General features: G+C 41.7%; 1 protein-coding gene across 2 annotated transcripts in view; it reads left to right on the forward strand.

Moving 5' to 3' along the window:
* The first annotated feature begins 317 nt into the window (after nucleotides 1–317).
* The window catches only part of CAPN6 (calpain 6), a 79,768-nt gene continuing 63,921 nt past the window's right edge, over nucleotides 318–16,164 (forward strand). Inside the window, exons 1-2 of one of the 2 annotated variants that reach the window (XM_074962467.1) lie at nucleotides 318–333; nucleotides 9,788–9,967. In XM_074962467.1, the coding sequence (XP_074818568.1) occupies nucleotides 9,803–9,967 (165 nt within the window). In that variant the 5' untranslated portion in view covers nucleotides 318–333; nucleotides 9,788–9,802. Of the gene's footprint in view, nucleotides 334–5,654; nucleotides 5,733–9,787; nucleotides 9,968–16,164 lie in introns of those variants that run through there. The other variant, XM_074962466.1, reaches the window with a different exon arrangement.

Here is a 16,164-nt window from a genome sequence, read left to right on the forward strand (position 1 = left end):
CTCCCTTCCCTTATCGTCCACTCTTTAAAAATTGTATCACTTTGTTAACTGGTTTTATGGCTACAAGAGTTTACCATGGAATAAACAAGAGAGAGCATCCTTGTTCTTTTTAGTAATATTTTCCCTTATGACTCATAATCAGCTACTGCACGCAGAAGTTAAACTAGAAGACAAAAATTTCTGAAGTTACTCTGAGCCTCCCCTCTGATGATCAGATCTTGGTACAGTCCAAAGAAATTTCAGGTTAAGAAGCCAGGGACTCTTTGTTTGCAGTATTGATTTTGGAGATTTTGTTTGCCTGACAGCTTCAGGAGCAGAGACTATATAAGCCAGGTAAGTGCCAGTGTTAATAAAGCTAACGTGTTTAGTGGGTTTGCTTCATCTGTTACCAGAAACAAAACTCTCTTTATAGTAATGATAATCACCACTTCGATTTCACTTTGATAGCCACAGTAAGAAAACGCTGTACTTGTTATAACACAGTAACATACATACTTTAGATAATCATGGCTGGGTTTGATACTGAACTCTGATTGAGGCTTTTGTAAATGATAGATTGTAAAAGCATGACTACCCAGTTACTTCTTCTGAGATAACCAGTCTAACGTGACATGGAGTTGGACTGTTCTACAGGTGTGACTTCTACACAGACACAAAAAACTCAGAAGGGCAAGTGTTGATAAACAATGTGATTACAATTTCACAATTAAACCAGTTTCACAGGGGGTATGGAATTGCACCTTCTTTGATTTCTTAAAAGTATGGTCAGTTCTTGTTGGAGACTTTTCTATTGCAAGTCTCACGTGGGCATTTTAAATCTTTCTTTAAAAGAGATGTTGATAATATCTAGCAAGAAGTAGGTGCTTAGCATCATGGATAAGTATGCACTCAAAATAATTTAACAAGAATACCTGCTATTCATGGACTCACTCACAATCATTAATTGTCATGGTCATCGTTAAAACTGAATAGAATGTGAAAGCAGGAATAAGAGTTTTTAGGAATTGTGAAGACAGAATTGCCTGCTTTATTTTCAAGCAGAGAACATGTCTAGAAGGATTCCACAAACATTTCTATTGGTACACTTTCTCTAGTTTGTACACTTATTCTTAATGCTATCCTGGCTTGCACTAGTGTTAATTGCAAATATATCATCATTCAAACATGCTCGATTATTTCCTTCCCAAATCAAGAGTGTAGTCTAAGGCTCTGACCCAGTGCTTCTGGAATTAATTTGAATAATAACTAACTAATTGTGGCTGGTTTTATGACCATTGGATAAATCACTTAGGGGCAGCTTTTTAAAGGCATTTGGGTACCTAAAAATTGAGATAGGCACCTAGGTATTTTTGAAAATTCCATTAGGCACCTAACTCCTATTTGGTGCTTTTGAAAATCCCATTAGGCAATTAAATGCCTTAAAATCTGTCCCTTAGCCACTTTGCTCAGATCCTCAAAGATATTTAGATACCTAAAGATTCAGAAAAGTACCTAACGGGATTTTCAAAAGCACCAATGAGAGTTAGACACCAAGGTATTTTTAAGTATCTGGACCTTCATGCCTCAATTTCCCCATCTGTAAAAAGGGAATTACTCTGCTGATCTGTTTAAAGGACGGGTTGTTAGGAATAATTTAATAGAGTTGGGTTCTACATAATGTGCGAGGCACCAAACTGGGTGTGGTTTGGGGCTACACCCCTTCAGAGAAAACAAAAGGAGACAAAAATACAAAGTGTCTCAGCTGTATTTTTTCATGAGTGGAGATTAGCATGCTACGCTCCTACTTTCTGAATACCTGAGAAGTAGGACAAGATTGCTTGTATAATCTCCTTAAGACTCAAACCTGGGCAAATGTATGTCTATAATATTTACTACTATGTGTATGTTCTGATGTAGCTTTAAAATGGATAAAAGGTCACCAATGCATACATAAAACATGATCATAGGTATACATATTCCTTTTAAGAAGGTACTCCATACGTGAGAATAGATGCAGTGCATTTGCCTTAGAAGGGATAAGTAAGTGGATTCTGTGTGTCCACATGTGTACATGAACAGCAGAAATGTGCTGGGACTTCCCCCCCCCCCCTCCATGTAGCTTTGATTCAAGCACCATCCTTTTCTAAAATGTGCCCGACTCTTCTGCTGAATCAAGCTCTTCTAGATCCTTCTACTCCTTCACACATGGAGGGACTCAGAGTGGCTGTGACTGAAAGAGTGGCAGCATGGAGTTCCATAATTGCCAACTCTTTTTTGACACATGTGGAGTTTACTTGGTTTGCAAATTCAAATTTTTGTTTTCTAATGGCCAGCCCTGGAAACTCAGTCTGGGCTCTGAGAATTCAGCTGGGTTCCTTCCACCTTGTGCATCATCACCAGTAATAGAGGTCCTTAGCTACACCTGAGGAACCCTATTATCTTCAGCTCATTCTCTGAAGCACTTCAGTAACCTCATTAGCATGAAGTGAGTTTACAAATTTGTAACTGATGACATAATCCAGAGATAATAGGGTTGCACAGATGTAGCCTAAGGCCACTTTTGTACTCTCCTGCATTTATATAGCACATTTCGTCTAGAAAGATCTCCAAATGTTTGCCAGCTGTGTATACGGCTAGGTTGTGACTTCAGACACTGCCTGACCAAGAGATTGTGCATAAACTCCATCTCCCCAGGAGTAGCCCTGGGAGGGCTTGTGCTTCCCTGGCATACATGTGATTCAAATTTCCATCCCTGCTTTCACCTTGAGCCTAGAGATTAATTTACTGCTGGCCAGTTCCAGAAGTAAATTACTACCCACTCCACAGTAACAAGTAGTGGCATGGTACCAAGGCTCCACCCATTCCCCCATCTACTCCCCATCCACTTTCTCCAGGGAAGGTATAAGCAGGCAAGAAGCCCTGTTTATTGTTGCAGACCTGAACCCCAGTTTGGGTAGCCTGTGAAGGAACATAATAATACTCGTAGTGCCAGTCACAGTCTAGCCCTTAGGAATTGCTTCACCCACCACTGAAAAATTCCCTCCTGCTACGTCCATTAAAAAAAATATTCAGACAGGGTGCATCACATGAATATAAACCATAAAACAAGCTATAGGGTCCAATTCATTCTTGCAGAACTTCAGTGAAGCAGATGGAGTCACATCAAGGATGGACTTGGGCCATGAAGCTTCAGTTACCCTTCAAACTATAGTGTTCTTTGTAACATAAGCCTCCTCTCTCCTAGCTCCCAGTCCATAGTCAGTGTAGGGGCAAATTAATAGGGCCAGAAAGGACCATTGTGATCACCTAGTCTGACTGCCTGTATAAGACAGGCCACAGACCTTTCCCCAAATAATTCCGTTTGAAATCGTGCATCGTCATAGTGTGATCAAAAAGAAAAGCTTCATTAGAACATCATAATGTAGCTGTGGCAGAGCTGTTGCTCGCTTTGGTACCTCCCAGTACCAGAAAATGCATGTGCTCATGTCCTTCTTCACCTTAAGAATTAAATCTGGCTGCAAATGGAAAGTTCACTGGAGTCCCTGACACCATCGACTGATAGCAGTTGTTGCTGTTTCCCTTGGTAATGGCCAGTCCCATCTGATTACCTCTGGCCCGGTGCTGTTGTCTGCATAGTACCATCCCTCTCCTGTATTTCCCCAGTTGGTCTGAATATACAGGATAAAGGACAAATATTCTCACTAGAAAGTTTAAGGCAAGATACTGTAGCTAGTTTTCCCCTTTGTAGACATACAGCAAGAGGACTGCCATAACCGTGCAACTAAAAATGCCTGGCACCTATCGGTTTCTTTGGTTACACAGCCTTACACTCACGTGTGTCTTTCCCTTAGAACATTTCTTCTACTGAACTAAAAGCTAGTTTTGGATAGAGAAACCTTCACATGATTAAGAAAGTACCAACCTATCTAATAGTTAACCACATATTTTCTTTTCAATTTTCTTTTCTAACAGAGTGACTTACTGCTGGACAAGAGCAGGGCTAATGCTTCAGGTCAGTTTAGCTACCAGCAGAACTCAGATCATGTAATATAACTTGGCAAGTCAGCAAACATATGAAAATGTTTCTCTTCAAAATGGTTCTGAGCAAAGTACAGATTTCACAACTGCTTTGAATTTAGCCAGGCTGTTAGCACAGACTTGAAAAACCATCACTTTATAAAGCCCTTAAATCTGAGCAAATAGAAACAAAGCACTGTAAAATTCTTTTCCTTGTTTCCTGGAACCTCTTTACATTAGGAATCTTTCAGGGACGTAGTTCAGAGCTAGCAGTAATTTAAAGCTTCTGGCTGCAAAACTAGTTTACTGGTCTAGTCGTTGTGAAGTGAGTTTTTGGAGTGCATGCTACCAGGAAGAGATGCACGTTGACTAAAATACCAAAAGGGTATGTTTGATCTCAATCAAATAGCTGGCTTTTTACTTTGCTTGCTGAGATTCTTTGTTTTTTAAACAGGAGTCGTCAAAGGAACAAAGAAAGTTTTTTGGCACAAAATATCTAGCAGGCTACACAAGCATAGCTAAAAATGAGGGTGGGGTGGGGTGGGGTGGATGAAACAAATGGAAAATCTTGACTTGGGCTGTGAAAAATGATTGAACTCATTTAAAATCTGGGTGCCCTGGCGGTCTAGTTCCATGAGCCCAACTCCTTAAAAGTTCTGCAGCCCTGCACAGATGCTATTCACATATCACATATCCCTACCAGCGAAGCCCCCTCCACCAGCTGGATGAGGGAAGTACATGGAGGTCATCTCAAAAAGCTTAATGGAGCATGGAATAAAAAATTGTTGAGACGGAGGTGGGGGGGTGAGGGGTTTGTTGTCCTAAGTCTGTCTTCTGTGGTCTTCACTACAGGATTCAGTTGGAAGGAGAGAGAACTCTTATCCAAAACCATGCACAATTGCAGAACAAATACAATATATATGTGGCTAAAAATTCTCCCTTTTTGTGTTGGCTTTTATGTGGAAGCATGTGTTTGTTAATTCTGTGTACAGAACAGTCTGTCTGGATATATAATGAAATGAATGCATTTCCAGTAAATCAGGCCCCTCTCTTTGAAGATAGATCCAGTTTAGAAGGCAGTGATTGTTGCAGCCTCTCAGAGATATGTTGGCCTGCAGAATTGAAAAGCAACTTTGTGCTTATTTTTATGAAGATGAAAACAGCCTTTGTGACTTCACTGCAACCTCACTGGTATAAAAAGAAGATATGCTTGTAGACAGCAAAACACACCCGCTGTGGATATCTGTGCTTAAAGGACATCATTTAAAAATCACACTTCTTTCTGAAACATTCTAACCTACATGGGACTACTTAGTCACACCTGTGATGACCAAAACTAGCAGATCAGCAAAGAAATATTTTTCTCCATTATTTTCAGCATGTTTACTGCGTGCATTTGACGGTGCTTTGTGTATAATGATTCTGACTGTTTTCCCTGCATGAACAGTTAGTGAGCTTTCTGGTTTTGTTTTTGTGGGTCTTCTACACAGCACCAGGGCACAGAAACTTTAAAAAAAAAAAAAAGGTTATTGTAAAACCTTAAAACTCAGCAGGGGCACTCAGAGGGATAGTGCCTGAAACTGTTCTTAAGTCTCCTTAAACAGATTGGATTTCAGGTTGATGGCCCTTTAATTTTAGAACTCCTGATAGTGCCAGGACTCTATTTGCAGCTATGCTGAATGTGATTTAGCTCTGCACTCTCGCTCCAGCTGAGGAAGTGTGGCTAGATAGTAATTGTAAGTAAAAATCAAATAATACTGTTCTCTTGCAGTTAAAATAAGGAAGGGGCCATGTGAGCAGGATCTTATCAGAAAGGAGAACTGCCTAGACTATCTTCACTGTCTGTGCTGATGAGTTTATTCCAGTCAAAATCTCCTGGAAAGGAACAGTTTAGAAAAAGTCTTCCAACCCTGATGCTAGTTCCTGAGAGGTGCTTAGCATCCTCCATTCCAGTCGGTTTCAACAGGAGTTGTGGGTGCCCAGCACCTCCCCAAATAAGCTTTCAGGTCTGCTGCTTGTTTGTGTTGTACTGGGTAGGGGAGTGAATGAGGCTTGACATTCCATTGTCTGGAAGCTTAGCTTGGAGAGTCTAAAGAATGTAAAAGTAAAGAGCGTCACTGTAACTTGATAAAGCCAAAGGGGGGATAGCTTTACTAGAGTCGATTGACCTGCAGGATTTTTCTGTCTGAAGGACTTGCTTTCTTTATTTGCTGCAGCCCAGCCTATATAGCAATGCTGAGGAGGTTCTCAAATTGTAGTCATATATTTTAGGACCAGTCATTAGCCAGCATTACACAGATGTTTCTCATCACATGACAGCGTACTGAGCCCTAGTCCAAGGCACTCCGGAGAGGTTGCCAAGCCTTGCTGTATTTGCTTGTAAGTCCAGTAAGTGCCAGCAGTGTAAGGTGTAAATATTTTATAGTAGCTTACCAAGGGACTAGGGGGTACGCTGTTGAAACAACATCCTTTGGCCCATGGCAATATCATCTGTTTCCTCCCTCCCTCCCCAAGTCACTGTCGTATCTGAGCACCTCACTATCTTTAATATAGTTATCGTCACAACACAATGCCCCTGCAAGGTAGGGAAGTACAGCTAGGGAACATACTCTCAGAGGTGGATGTTTTACCCTCACTGAAGTAGCAGAAATCAGTTGGAGCCAGGCTTCAACCTTTAGGATCTGGCTCTAAATGACTTGCCCAGGGCCACACAGGGCATCCGTAGCAGAGCAGAGAATTGTACGAGTGACTCCCAAATCTCAGGCTTGCAGCCTAACTCCTGGGCTTCCTCACTAGTATGCCTAATAACTAGCAAAACTGACTCCTTCCAACACCGCTGCTCTGTAGACCCAGCCGGCTAGGCAGATACTGGTTAGACTATGTTCTTTATTGTATGACTGCCTTTATACATTGCTGCAATATAAACTCTTGTGTAGTAGTTGGGGCGGGATTTTAATCCTGAAAGGATTGGAATTCCCATCCAGTACAGCACACCAAGAGGGGGGATGGGTAAAGTCATTAAAAACCTAGCTCTGTGAATTATGCAATGACAAGTTGAAAACCTTATCCCCCTGGAACAATTTTAAAAACAAGCGTATCTTGCAAATAGACTCATAGTTTGGGATCTTAGTCCGCCAGTGGAGACTTTTTAATGAGAGAACGTCAATGAGTGTTATTATGAGGTAATTATCTCTATTCCATTCAAATTAGAGTAATTAATTTTTCTCAGCTCTCACTCTCTTTTTTTTAATTGGTGAAGTATTCTGCATTTGACTTTGAAGCAGGCAGGGGCTGGGGGGGAAGAAGCAAATCTACTTAATATTCCTGGTCTTTGGAGACCAACTGCCAAGTACGGTATCTTCTTTCAGGATCATTAATGAGAAGAGAATTGCCCTTAAGAAAAGGGAAACTGTTTAGAAGGATACAGTAGCACTGAGCTGTTTCGCCCCTGAACAGCCAGAATACATACTGTTGAGCTCGAAGGCAGTTTGTATTGACATAAGGAAATATCTTCCTCTTTGAATCACATAGATGGTAAAAGGTCTAATCCTGAAGGGATTTGAAATACGTCCATTGACTTCAGTGCGGCCAGGATTTCCCCCAAAGTCTTTATACTTGTGCAAAACTCCCATTTGTTGTCAATGGGAGTTTTGCCTTAGTAAAGGCAGAGAATTTATTAAGCAGGCACTTCAGGATTTGGCCCAAGAGAGCTAGAATGGAAAAGAAATACAGGATCATGGTCTATCACTTTTCTAGTGCAGGGTAGTCACCTAGTCTCTGCGGCGCCTTTCCTCATACACTAACTAACATCAATCCAGATTTAAAGAAAATCTGCCATGTTTAGTTACACCTTTGGGCCAGATTCTGGCTTCAGTCCATGTGCAAATAAATGCAACAATGGAGGATACACATCAGATATCAGATTGCTCCTTCCACTCCAGTGAGTGAAGGGTGCTAACACCTAAAGAAGATCATTCTGATACTTTGATTAGACCTGGGTGAACTTTTTCAGATGAAAATTTTGTTCACTGAAAAATGCATATTTGAGACAATCAACACATCTTGCAAACTCATTTCAAATTCACTGAATGGTTTCAGCTTGGGGGGAAAAAAAGAAGAAAATTTCCAAAAAGGTCAAAATGTTTTGTTTTGACATTTTCAAAATGAAATGTTTTGATGTTTTTTTTAATTCAAAATGTTTATTCATTTAAAATTTTTGCTTCAATTTTATTTTTAATAATCGTAAAATGGTAAGAAAACCTGAAATGAAATGAAACGTTTCAGGTCAAACAGAACATCTTGTTCAACCTGAAATGACACTTTTTTGGCTTTTGCGTTTTTGCCCCATAACCAACCAATCAGTTATTTGCCCAGCTCTAACTGTAATTGCATGCCCTGTCGCATGTTATTGCTCCCTCTACTCTACAAGGATGTTTTACACACACAGTATCCTCTACTTCAGTGACAGTATTTTTATTATTGCCGATCATGTCAGGGAAAGAGGAGGATGTGGCCCTGAAAATATGAGGGAAAGAAAAGGCAAAGATTCGCCATACAAGACATTCCAAGCAGAGTGTGTTTGTAATCACCCCCTCTTCTCTCCAACAGCCTGGCTGTGTAGAAAATGGGTCTGTGCAAAATGTTATAAAAGCCATAGACAATCCTGAATAATTTCTGCTAATAATTCCTGGTTTGTATCATGTTTACTGCAAATATAATACTTAAGCTGTGTGACTGGTCACCTAAATCACTTGGCATGTTTGTGTTACCTAATTGCATAGTCATAACTCTTAGAATCAATGCAAACACAGAAAGCAAGTTTCCTATTCACTTTCCACCAATATTTTCAAATACCTGCTGCTTCTATGAACATTGCTGTCAGGAAAATCAATTTACTAAAATATCTGGAAAAAGCAAAAACAGCCAAAGCACATTCCTTTAAAAATTCAAATAGCTTCTTGTGGAAATTGTGTTGCAGTCTTCACCCACCTCTATTCTTCACTATTCATGCATAGAAGTCAATTAGCGGGCCCCATTTTCTACCTGGCTGTTGGAGAGAGAAGCGGGTGATTACGAACACACTCTGCTTGGAATGGTCTTGTATGGTCACTTTCCAGGTTTATCTGGGTATCTCTTATTTAATCATCTCCCTGCCACTGTGATGGCCTGGGGCACCTCGGTCCCTCCTAGTCCCTCCCTGTAGCATATCATAATCTAGTCTCCTGTAGGCTGTAATATTTTGGTCTCATTTCAGTTGTTGGGGTTAAGGTGCGGGTGCTGGGTGGTGTTTAGTGACCTGTGATATACAGAAAGTCAGAATAGATGATCTGGTGGTCCCTTCTAGTCTTAAATCCTAAGACTCTGAATCCCACCAGATGAAAAGGAGACAAAAACCTTCCCAGGTACTCTAGTTTGGGAGCACACACCCAATCTGTTCAGAGTTTACCTTCCAAGAACCCTAGAACCATGTGCCAAGAAGGAAATGCCATGCACCTACTCTGTCCAGAATCTTCTTCATTATTCTTCCTGATGAGATGCATCCTCAGAGTTCTCTCCTACTCAAAAATTAGGGCCTGTGTAATATCCGAAAAGATAAATCCTTTTAAGACTTCATGATCTAACCCCAGCCTAATCTAATTTGTAATCCACTTTTTATCTGACATCAGTCTATAATTTTGCCCAGAACTACTGGTTGTGCAATCTGTTTGTTTTAAGAGCATGACGAGGGGGGAATCTCTGAAACACTCTAAAGAGGGTTCCAAATTTACACAAACTATTAATCTTAATCTAGGCTGGACAGAGGACTATGTTTTCATCAGTGAAATCTTTCAAAGATCAGAAGTATCATGAACTCAAGCAGCAGTGCATCAAACAAAGACGACTCTTTGAAGATCCTGAGTTTCCGGCATCAGACGAATCCCTTTTCTACAACAGGTGCCCCCCTGGAAGAGTGGAATGGAAGCGGCCAAAGGTAATTTACACCATTCGTGATGAATGGAGCCCAGTTTGTGCTACTCATCTGCAAGGTTAATAGAATCCTTTTAATTCCTATTCACCCTTCAGGGGTAAAATATAATTTACAAAACAATTCTTCTCCTCCCTGTCCTGCACCTCCTGCCCCCATTTATTTCATACGGTTGTAAGGTAGAGACAACAGACTTCCTGCATCAAATTGCTGTCCAAACTACAATAATGCCTTAGTATAGAAAGACACAATGTAAACTAAATGCTGTGCATGACTAATTGTGTTTTTATGGTTGATAACTCTCTAATATAAAACCAGAAATATGAGGTGACTATCATCTTAGTTCCATTTAAATCAATATTCTCTGAATTCACTGAAAAAACTCTATCTGTAACAGATCACTCAATACAGTAATATGTTCTTGGAGTAAAATATTAATTACCTGGGTCAGTCTGCAGAGAAGTCCCTTTTTCGAGTACTGTGCTGACAGAAGTAGTACAATAATGTGACAGACTTGGTCAATCATGGTTTCAATTTGTGATGTATTGAAAACTTTACCAAAATTACAAGCAATCACTTTTAAGTTTGTAAGGGGTTTTCTGGTCCTCCTTTCAGGCTAGGGGGCTCTGTAGGGAAATGTGCCAGCCTACAGGAAGGTGGCATGATTTGTGCCTTTCTGCCTTAGGGAACAGCCTGCTTTCTCTCTCTCTCTGTTTTTGATTCTTGTGTGTAAGGTTCTGGATTTTAAAAAGAAAGTAGTGTTATGTTGCAACTTTCCAGCAAGAGTATTTTATATAACATCTGTTTGTGTGCCACGAACATAACACACTTCATTATCTGTCACTTCTGCAATCCCCATACAGCATAAGAATTGCCATACAGCATTCAATTCTATATCGGTTTCTATACCATAGTATAGAAGTCTTAGTAGCTGAGTATCTTCCAGTAGTGCATTAAGCAACATGACTACACATCTGTCACATGTTGTTTCTCTCATCCTCTCCTCAGAGGGAAAAGCGTGTGTAGAGGAGTGTCTTTTTTTGGTAAGATATTATTTTTATTATAAATATACTTGTTGTTATGTGCTTATATTAGAGAAGGCAAGGTCAAAAAACGGCCCGTTGCACATTGTGGAAGACGGTGAGGTTTATGATAGTCTTTAGTTCTTGGAGGAGTGAATTCCACAGTCTCAGGCTACATCTGGAGAAGTTCTGTCTCCTGCACAGACAAGCTTTACTCTTCTTCTAGAGAGTTCCATTGTGCCAGAGTAGCACATCTGTTGACCATGGTCTTTGTCCCAGAGCTTTAGATGATCTTTTTGTTACTCTGGGCAGGGGCCCAGGCCATGAAGTACTTTGAAGGTAAGGACTGAGACCCAGGGTCCATCTAATCCAGGGTCCTGTTTCTGACAGTGTCCAGTACTACATTTTTTCAGAGGAAGGTGCAGCCCCCTACAGAAAATTTGGTAGAAAATTTTATTTATGCACATGCAGACACACACTTTTTTTTTTTTTTAACTTTCCGACGGAATTGAAATTTATTTTCCCCACTAGAGAATTTTACAGGGTGGTTCAAATAACCTGTAGAAAAGAACTCTACTATGTTCTTAATATAACTCTCTAGGTGTGTGGGTTTTTTAGAGAAATGTCTCTCAAGCCCCATTAAGTTCTATAGGAAAATACCCCTAGTGGAAAGTTATAGAATAATCTGTCCAAAAGGGGAAATTTCCTCCTAACACCAGGTGGTTAGCTAGCTGATTTATACACTGAAGCATGGTAGTTCATACAGCTTATTTCTCAGGGGCGGCGGAGGGGACAAAGGAATAGGAATGAGGAGAGACATTATCTCATCAGCTGGGGTATATGGGGCAGCAGGTAGCCAGGAGCTAGTGGTATCACCATAGTCTATAATCTCACTATAGGAACAATGCTGAAAGCTTCCGAGCACCCTCAACTGCCGTTGACTTCAGAGCAAGTGGAGAGTGCTCAGCAGCCTGCAGCAGCTTCCCCTCATTGGTACATAGCAAATCCCTTTGCTTCGAAGTACCACCCTCTCCTAGAGAATTGATCTGGGCTTCAATTAAAAGAGCTGCATCCTGACTCTCTGCAAAACCTTAAGAATCTGAGGAAACCTCATGGACACAGCTGGGTTCCAAAGAATGGTGTTCACCAACTAGCTACAAGCAAACAAAGCCTCGCTCCAGACATACACTGCTGTTCCGCTGTCTGCTGCAATAGGAAATAGGAGGCTCACTGTAGGGCTCAAACTACTGAAAGGGATACTGCTCTACAGAGAGGTGCCTGAGAAATCGCAGAGAATCCATCTCCATAATGGAGTAGAACGGGTCTGACGGGAAATGAAATGGAAAGGAAGAGGGGTTGCAATACTGCGGTAGAGGGGGCGCCACCCCCAAAGGGGGCTTGTGGAGTCTTCCCTCTCCTCTGAGCCCTCTGAAGTTGGGTGTGAAAATGTCAGCAGGCCTCTTTCTCATCCCTCCTGCTGATATATGTCTCAGGTTCAGCACTATCAGGGCCCCTGGAGAAAATATTAGCCTGAGCAAATGGGGGATTTTCTTTTTTCTTTACGGATTATGGAGACCGGGACAAAGTCCTGGCTGTACTGAGGTTGATAGAAGCTTTGCCATGGATTTCCATAGGGACGGGACTTCACTTGAGCCTTAGCTGTTTTAAAAAGGGTGACTGTTGCCTGACAGGTTGCAATTAACACAGAAAAAATAATGGAATCCTGTGGCACCTTAGAGACTAACAAATTTATTTGGGCATAAGCTTATATTATGTGCTATAATATATATTCTTCTTACTGTATTTTTCACTCCATGCATCTGATGAAGTGGGTTTTAGCCCACAAAAGCTTATGCCCAAATAAATTTGTTAGTTTCTAAGGTGCCACAAGGACTCCTCCTTATTTTTGCTGATACAGACTAACACGGCTACCACTCTGAAACCAATTAACACAGAGACATTTGTACTGATGACTGCTCCTAGGCTATTTTATTAGTATCTGCCTTAATAATAATAATAATAATAATAATCTGCCTTAATAGGAACCACATGTCACATTGTTCTCTTCTAGCTGCTGCTGACATGCTGTATGGTTTGAAGGAGTACTTGTGGCACCTTAGAGACTAACAAATTTATTTGAGCATAAGCTTTCGTCATCAGCCACACTATCAGAGGCTCGTTCACCTGCACATCTTCCAATGTGATATATGCCATCATGTGTCTCTGCCATGTACGTAGGTCAAACTGGACAGTCTCTACGTAAAAGAATAAATGGACACAAATCAGACGTCAAGAATTATAACATTCAAAAACCAGTTGGAGAACACTTCAATCTCTTTGGTCACTCTTTGGTCTTTGGTCACGTTCTTGTCAACTGCTGGAAATGGCCCACCTTGATTATCACTACAAAAGCCCCTCCCCCCCCCGCTGATAATAGCTCACCTTCAGTGATCACTCTCGTTACAGTGTGTATGGTAACACCCATTGTTTCATGTTCTCTATGTATATAAATCTCCCCACTGTATTTTCCACTGAATGCATCCGAAGAAGTGAGCTGTAGCTCACAAAAGCTTATACTCAAATAAATTTGTTAGTCTCTATGTTGCCACAAGTCCTCCTTTCCTTTTTGCAGATACAGACTAACACGGCTGCTACTCCGAAACCTGTATGGTTTGAGTTGCTGATATTATTTTATTTGGGTTCGTTAGTCAGTTTGCAGTGGGGGTTATGGTTTGTTAATTTTGCATTCCTGAAACTATTCAGAGTAGGACATGAGCAAATAATTCAGAGGGAATTAAAATAATTTTCAACTCTGCTGAACCATATGGCTTTCCAATGGAAAACGTAATTGGGTTATATTTGGACAGATACTGGGCAGCGGAGTGTGGAAACTCTGTAGTTGGATCCGTATAGTGTTTTCATCCTTAAGTGCAATGAGTTTGGTGCAGGATTTATTCAGTGTTCTCCTGTTTATTGGGGGTTTCCCCTCTTCTCTGAAAAGGAGAGAAGGGAAATGCTATGAAAGCACTGACTGAAACACAAAGAAATGAATTAATACAAAGAGGGCAATGCTTCAGAGTCGAGAGGGATGGGAATGGAATCATTCTGTTTCCCCTGAGGTGAGCAAAAGATCTGATAACGATCCAGGGGAAGGCTTTGTACTGCACTTCCTAGGGGACACAACACAGGAGTTGGAGCTCAAAGGTGCTTTAAGCCACCTTTTGCACTGGCCTGTGGATCACTGTGGTGGTTGGCAAAAGTTAGCACAGCCCCAAGGGGCTGGTCCAAACCTTGCATGGCTGCCCATGAGCTGCTCCTGAGCAGAGACTAACCGAAACACATCGTGCCTCTTCAGCCTTTATGACGGGTGTGGGGGGTCTGCACAGGAGGGCAGTATAGATCTGCTCGTTCCTATGCTGCCTCTGCACCGGAGAAATTCCTCAAGGGGCCTGTTTCTACCCACTGCCGCAGAGGACAGAATCTGCTCTGCACCAGCTAAAACACAAAGTTTTCTCTTCCACTGCTTCCAGGTGGCCTCCTGTCTACCGTGTGGGATGACTCCAGTTCTCCACATTCTCACCATAAAGTAACGCACAGAACACCCGACTTGCCCCTTCACAGAGAGCTTCTCCCTAGTTCCCTTCTTAGAGCAGGGTGACTCTGCAATCGGGGGATGTGATTGCAACGTGTGCGGCCATTAATCTAGCTAGCAGGGGTACCAATAGCGGAGGCACTTGATGCGTCAGCAAAGGCTTCAGCGTGGCTGTATGAGCCGGCCTGGCACACTGGGTAATTACTCAGGTGGCTAGTCCGCACTGAAGTCTCTACTGCTGTGGCTTCCCTGCTGTCAGTACATGAACCAGCTAGATTCAAGCTAGCTCAGGCATGTCTGCATGTGCAGGTAAACCCCTTGATTGCCATGTAGAGATACCTTAGCAAGAGACATGGGCCTGCAGCCTGAGCACAGGACAGGGAGCTAGGAACCTCTGACTTCTGAACCTGGCTTTGACACTGACTTCCTCCATGGCCTTGGGCAAATCACTTCAACTCCCTGCTTCAGTTTCCCCATCCATAAAACATGGCTAATAATACCTACACCCCAGGGGTGTGGTAAGGCTGAATTTGCCAACATTTGTACAGTGCTTTGGCTGTGAAAAGAGCCATGTAAGTTCTAAGTAGTAATAGCTTTACTCTCAAGTCCTGGCTCTGTCTAGACATGCAAACATGACTGCCAGCCTGGTGTTCTATTTTTAGCATGCATTAATGCTAACCCCTTGCTTAATCCCTAAAACACTGGCATTTTCTAAGCAAAATTAATGCTAAGGAGGCCATGTCTATGGAGATATCTCTGCAGAGGTTTTGCTCTGATCTGCTAAAAATAGGCCTTCTAATGTGGCATTTTCCCCATCACTTTCTTCCTCACATCAGCACCTGAGAGATTAATGTGTGCTGTTTGTAAAACCCTGTCAGATTAGCAGCAGTACCAGGCTACCCTGATTGCCATTAGTAACCTGTTTTTTAAAACATCCCTTGGGACGCAGAAGAAAGCCAATATGGTCTTGTTAAGTGTTATACCTGAGGATTAAGAATTTGATGAGACGAAAGGCACCATGTATCACACTGCAATCCTCTGGTGACAGCTGGAACTCACAGCAGCATATTTACAAAGAGAGAGAGAGAGCTGGGGTTTCTATACAAAGGTTCCCCAGCCAATCAGCCATCTAGGGCCAAAAGGGCAAGTCTCTTCAATGCACTGTGCATTGGGTTTTTGCATTACTTGCATGCAGAAGTGGCACTATGTCAGTGCAGCTCCTTTGGCTGAGTTACTGAAGTCTTCAAATCGTAGTTTAAAGACTTCAAGTTACAGAGAATTCACCATTAACGCTAGTTTAAACCTGCAAGTGACCCATGCCTCATGCTGAGGAAGGCCAAACCCCCCAGGGTCTCTGCCAATCTGACTTGGGGGAAAATTCCTTCCTGACCCCAAATATGGCAATGAGTTAGACCCTGATTATGTGGGCAAGACCCACAAGTGTCTTAATAGGCAGCAGGTTTAAAACAAACAAAATAAAGTATTTTTTCACATAGTGTACAGTCAACCAGTTGAACTCCTTGCTAGAGGATGTTATGAAGGCCAAGACTATAACAAGGTTTAAAAAAGAACTAGATAAGTTCATGGAG

This window comes from Natator depressus, chromosome 9 (genome assembly GCF_965152275.1).
Source record: "Natator depressus isolate rNatDep1 chromosome 9, rNatDep2.hap1, whole genome shotgun sequence".
Taxonomy (NCBI): Eukaryota; Metazoa; Chordata; order Testudines; family Cheloniidae; genus Natator; species Natator depressus.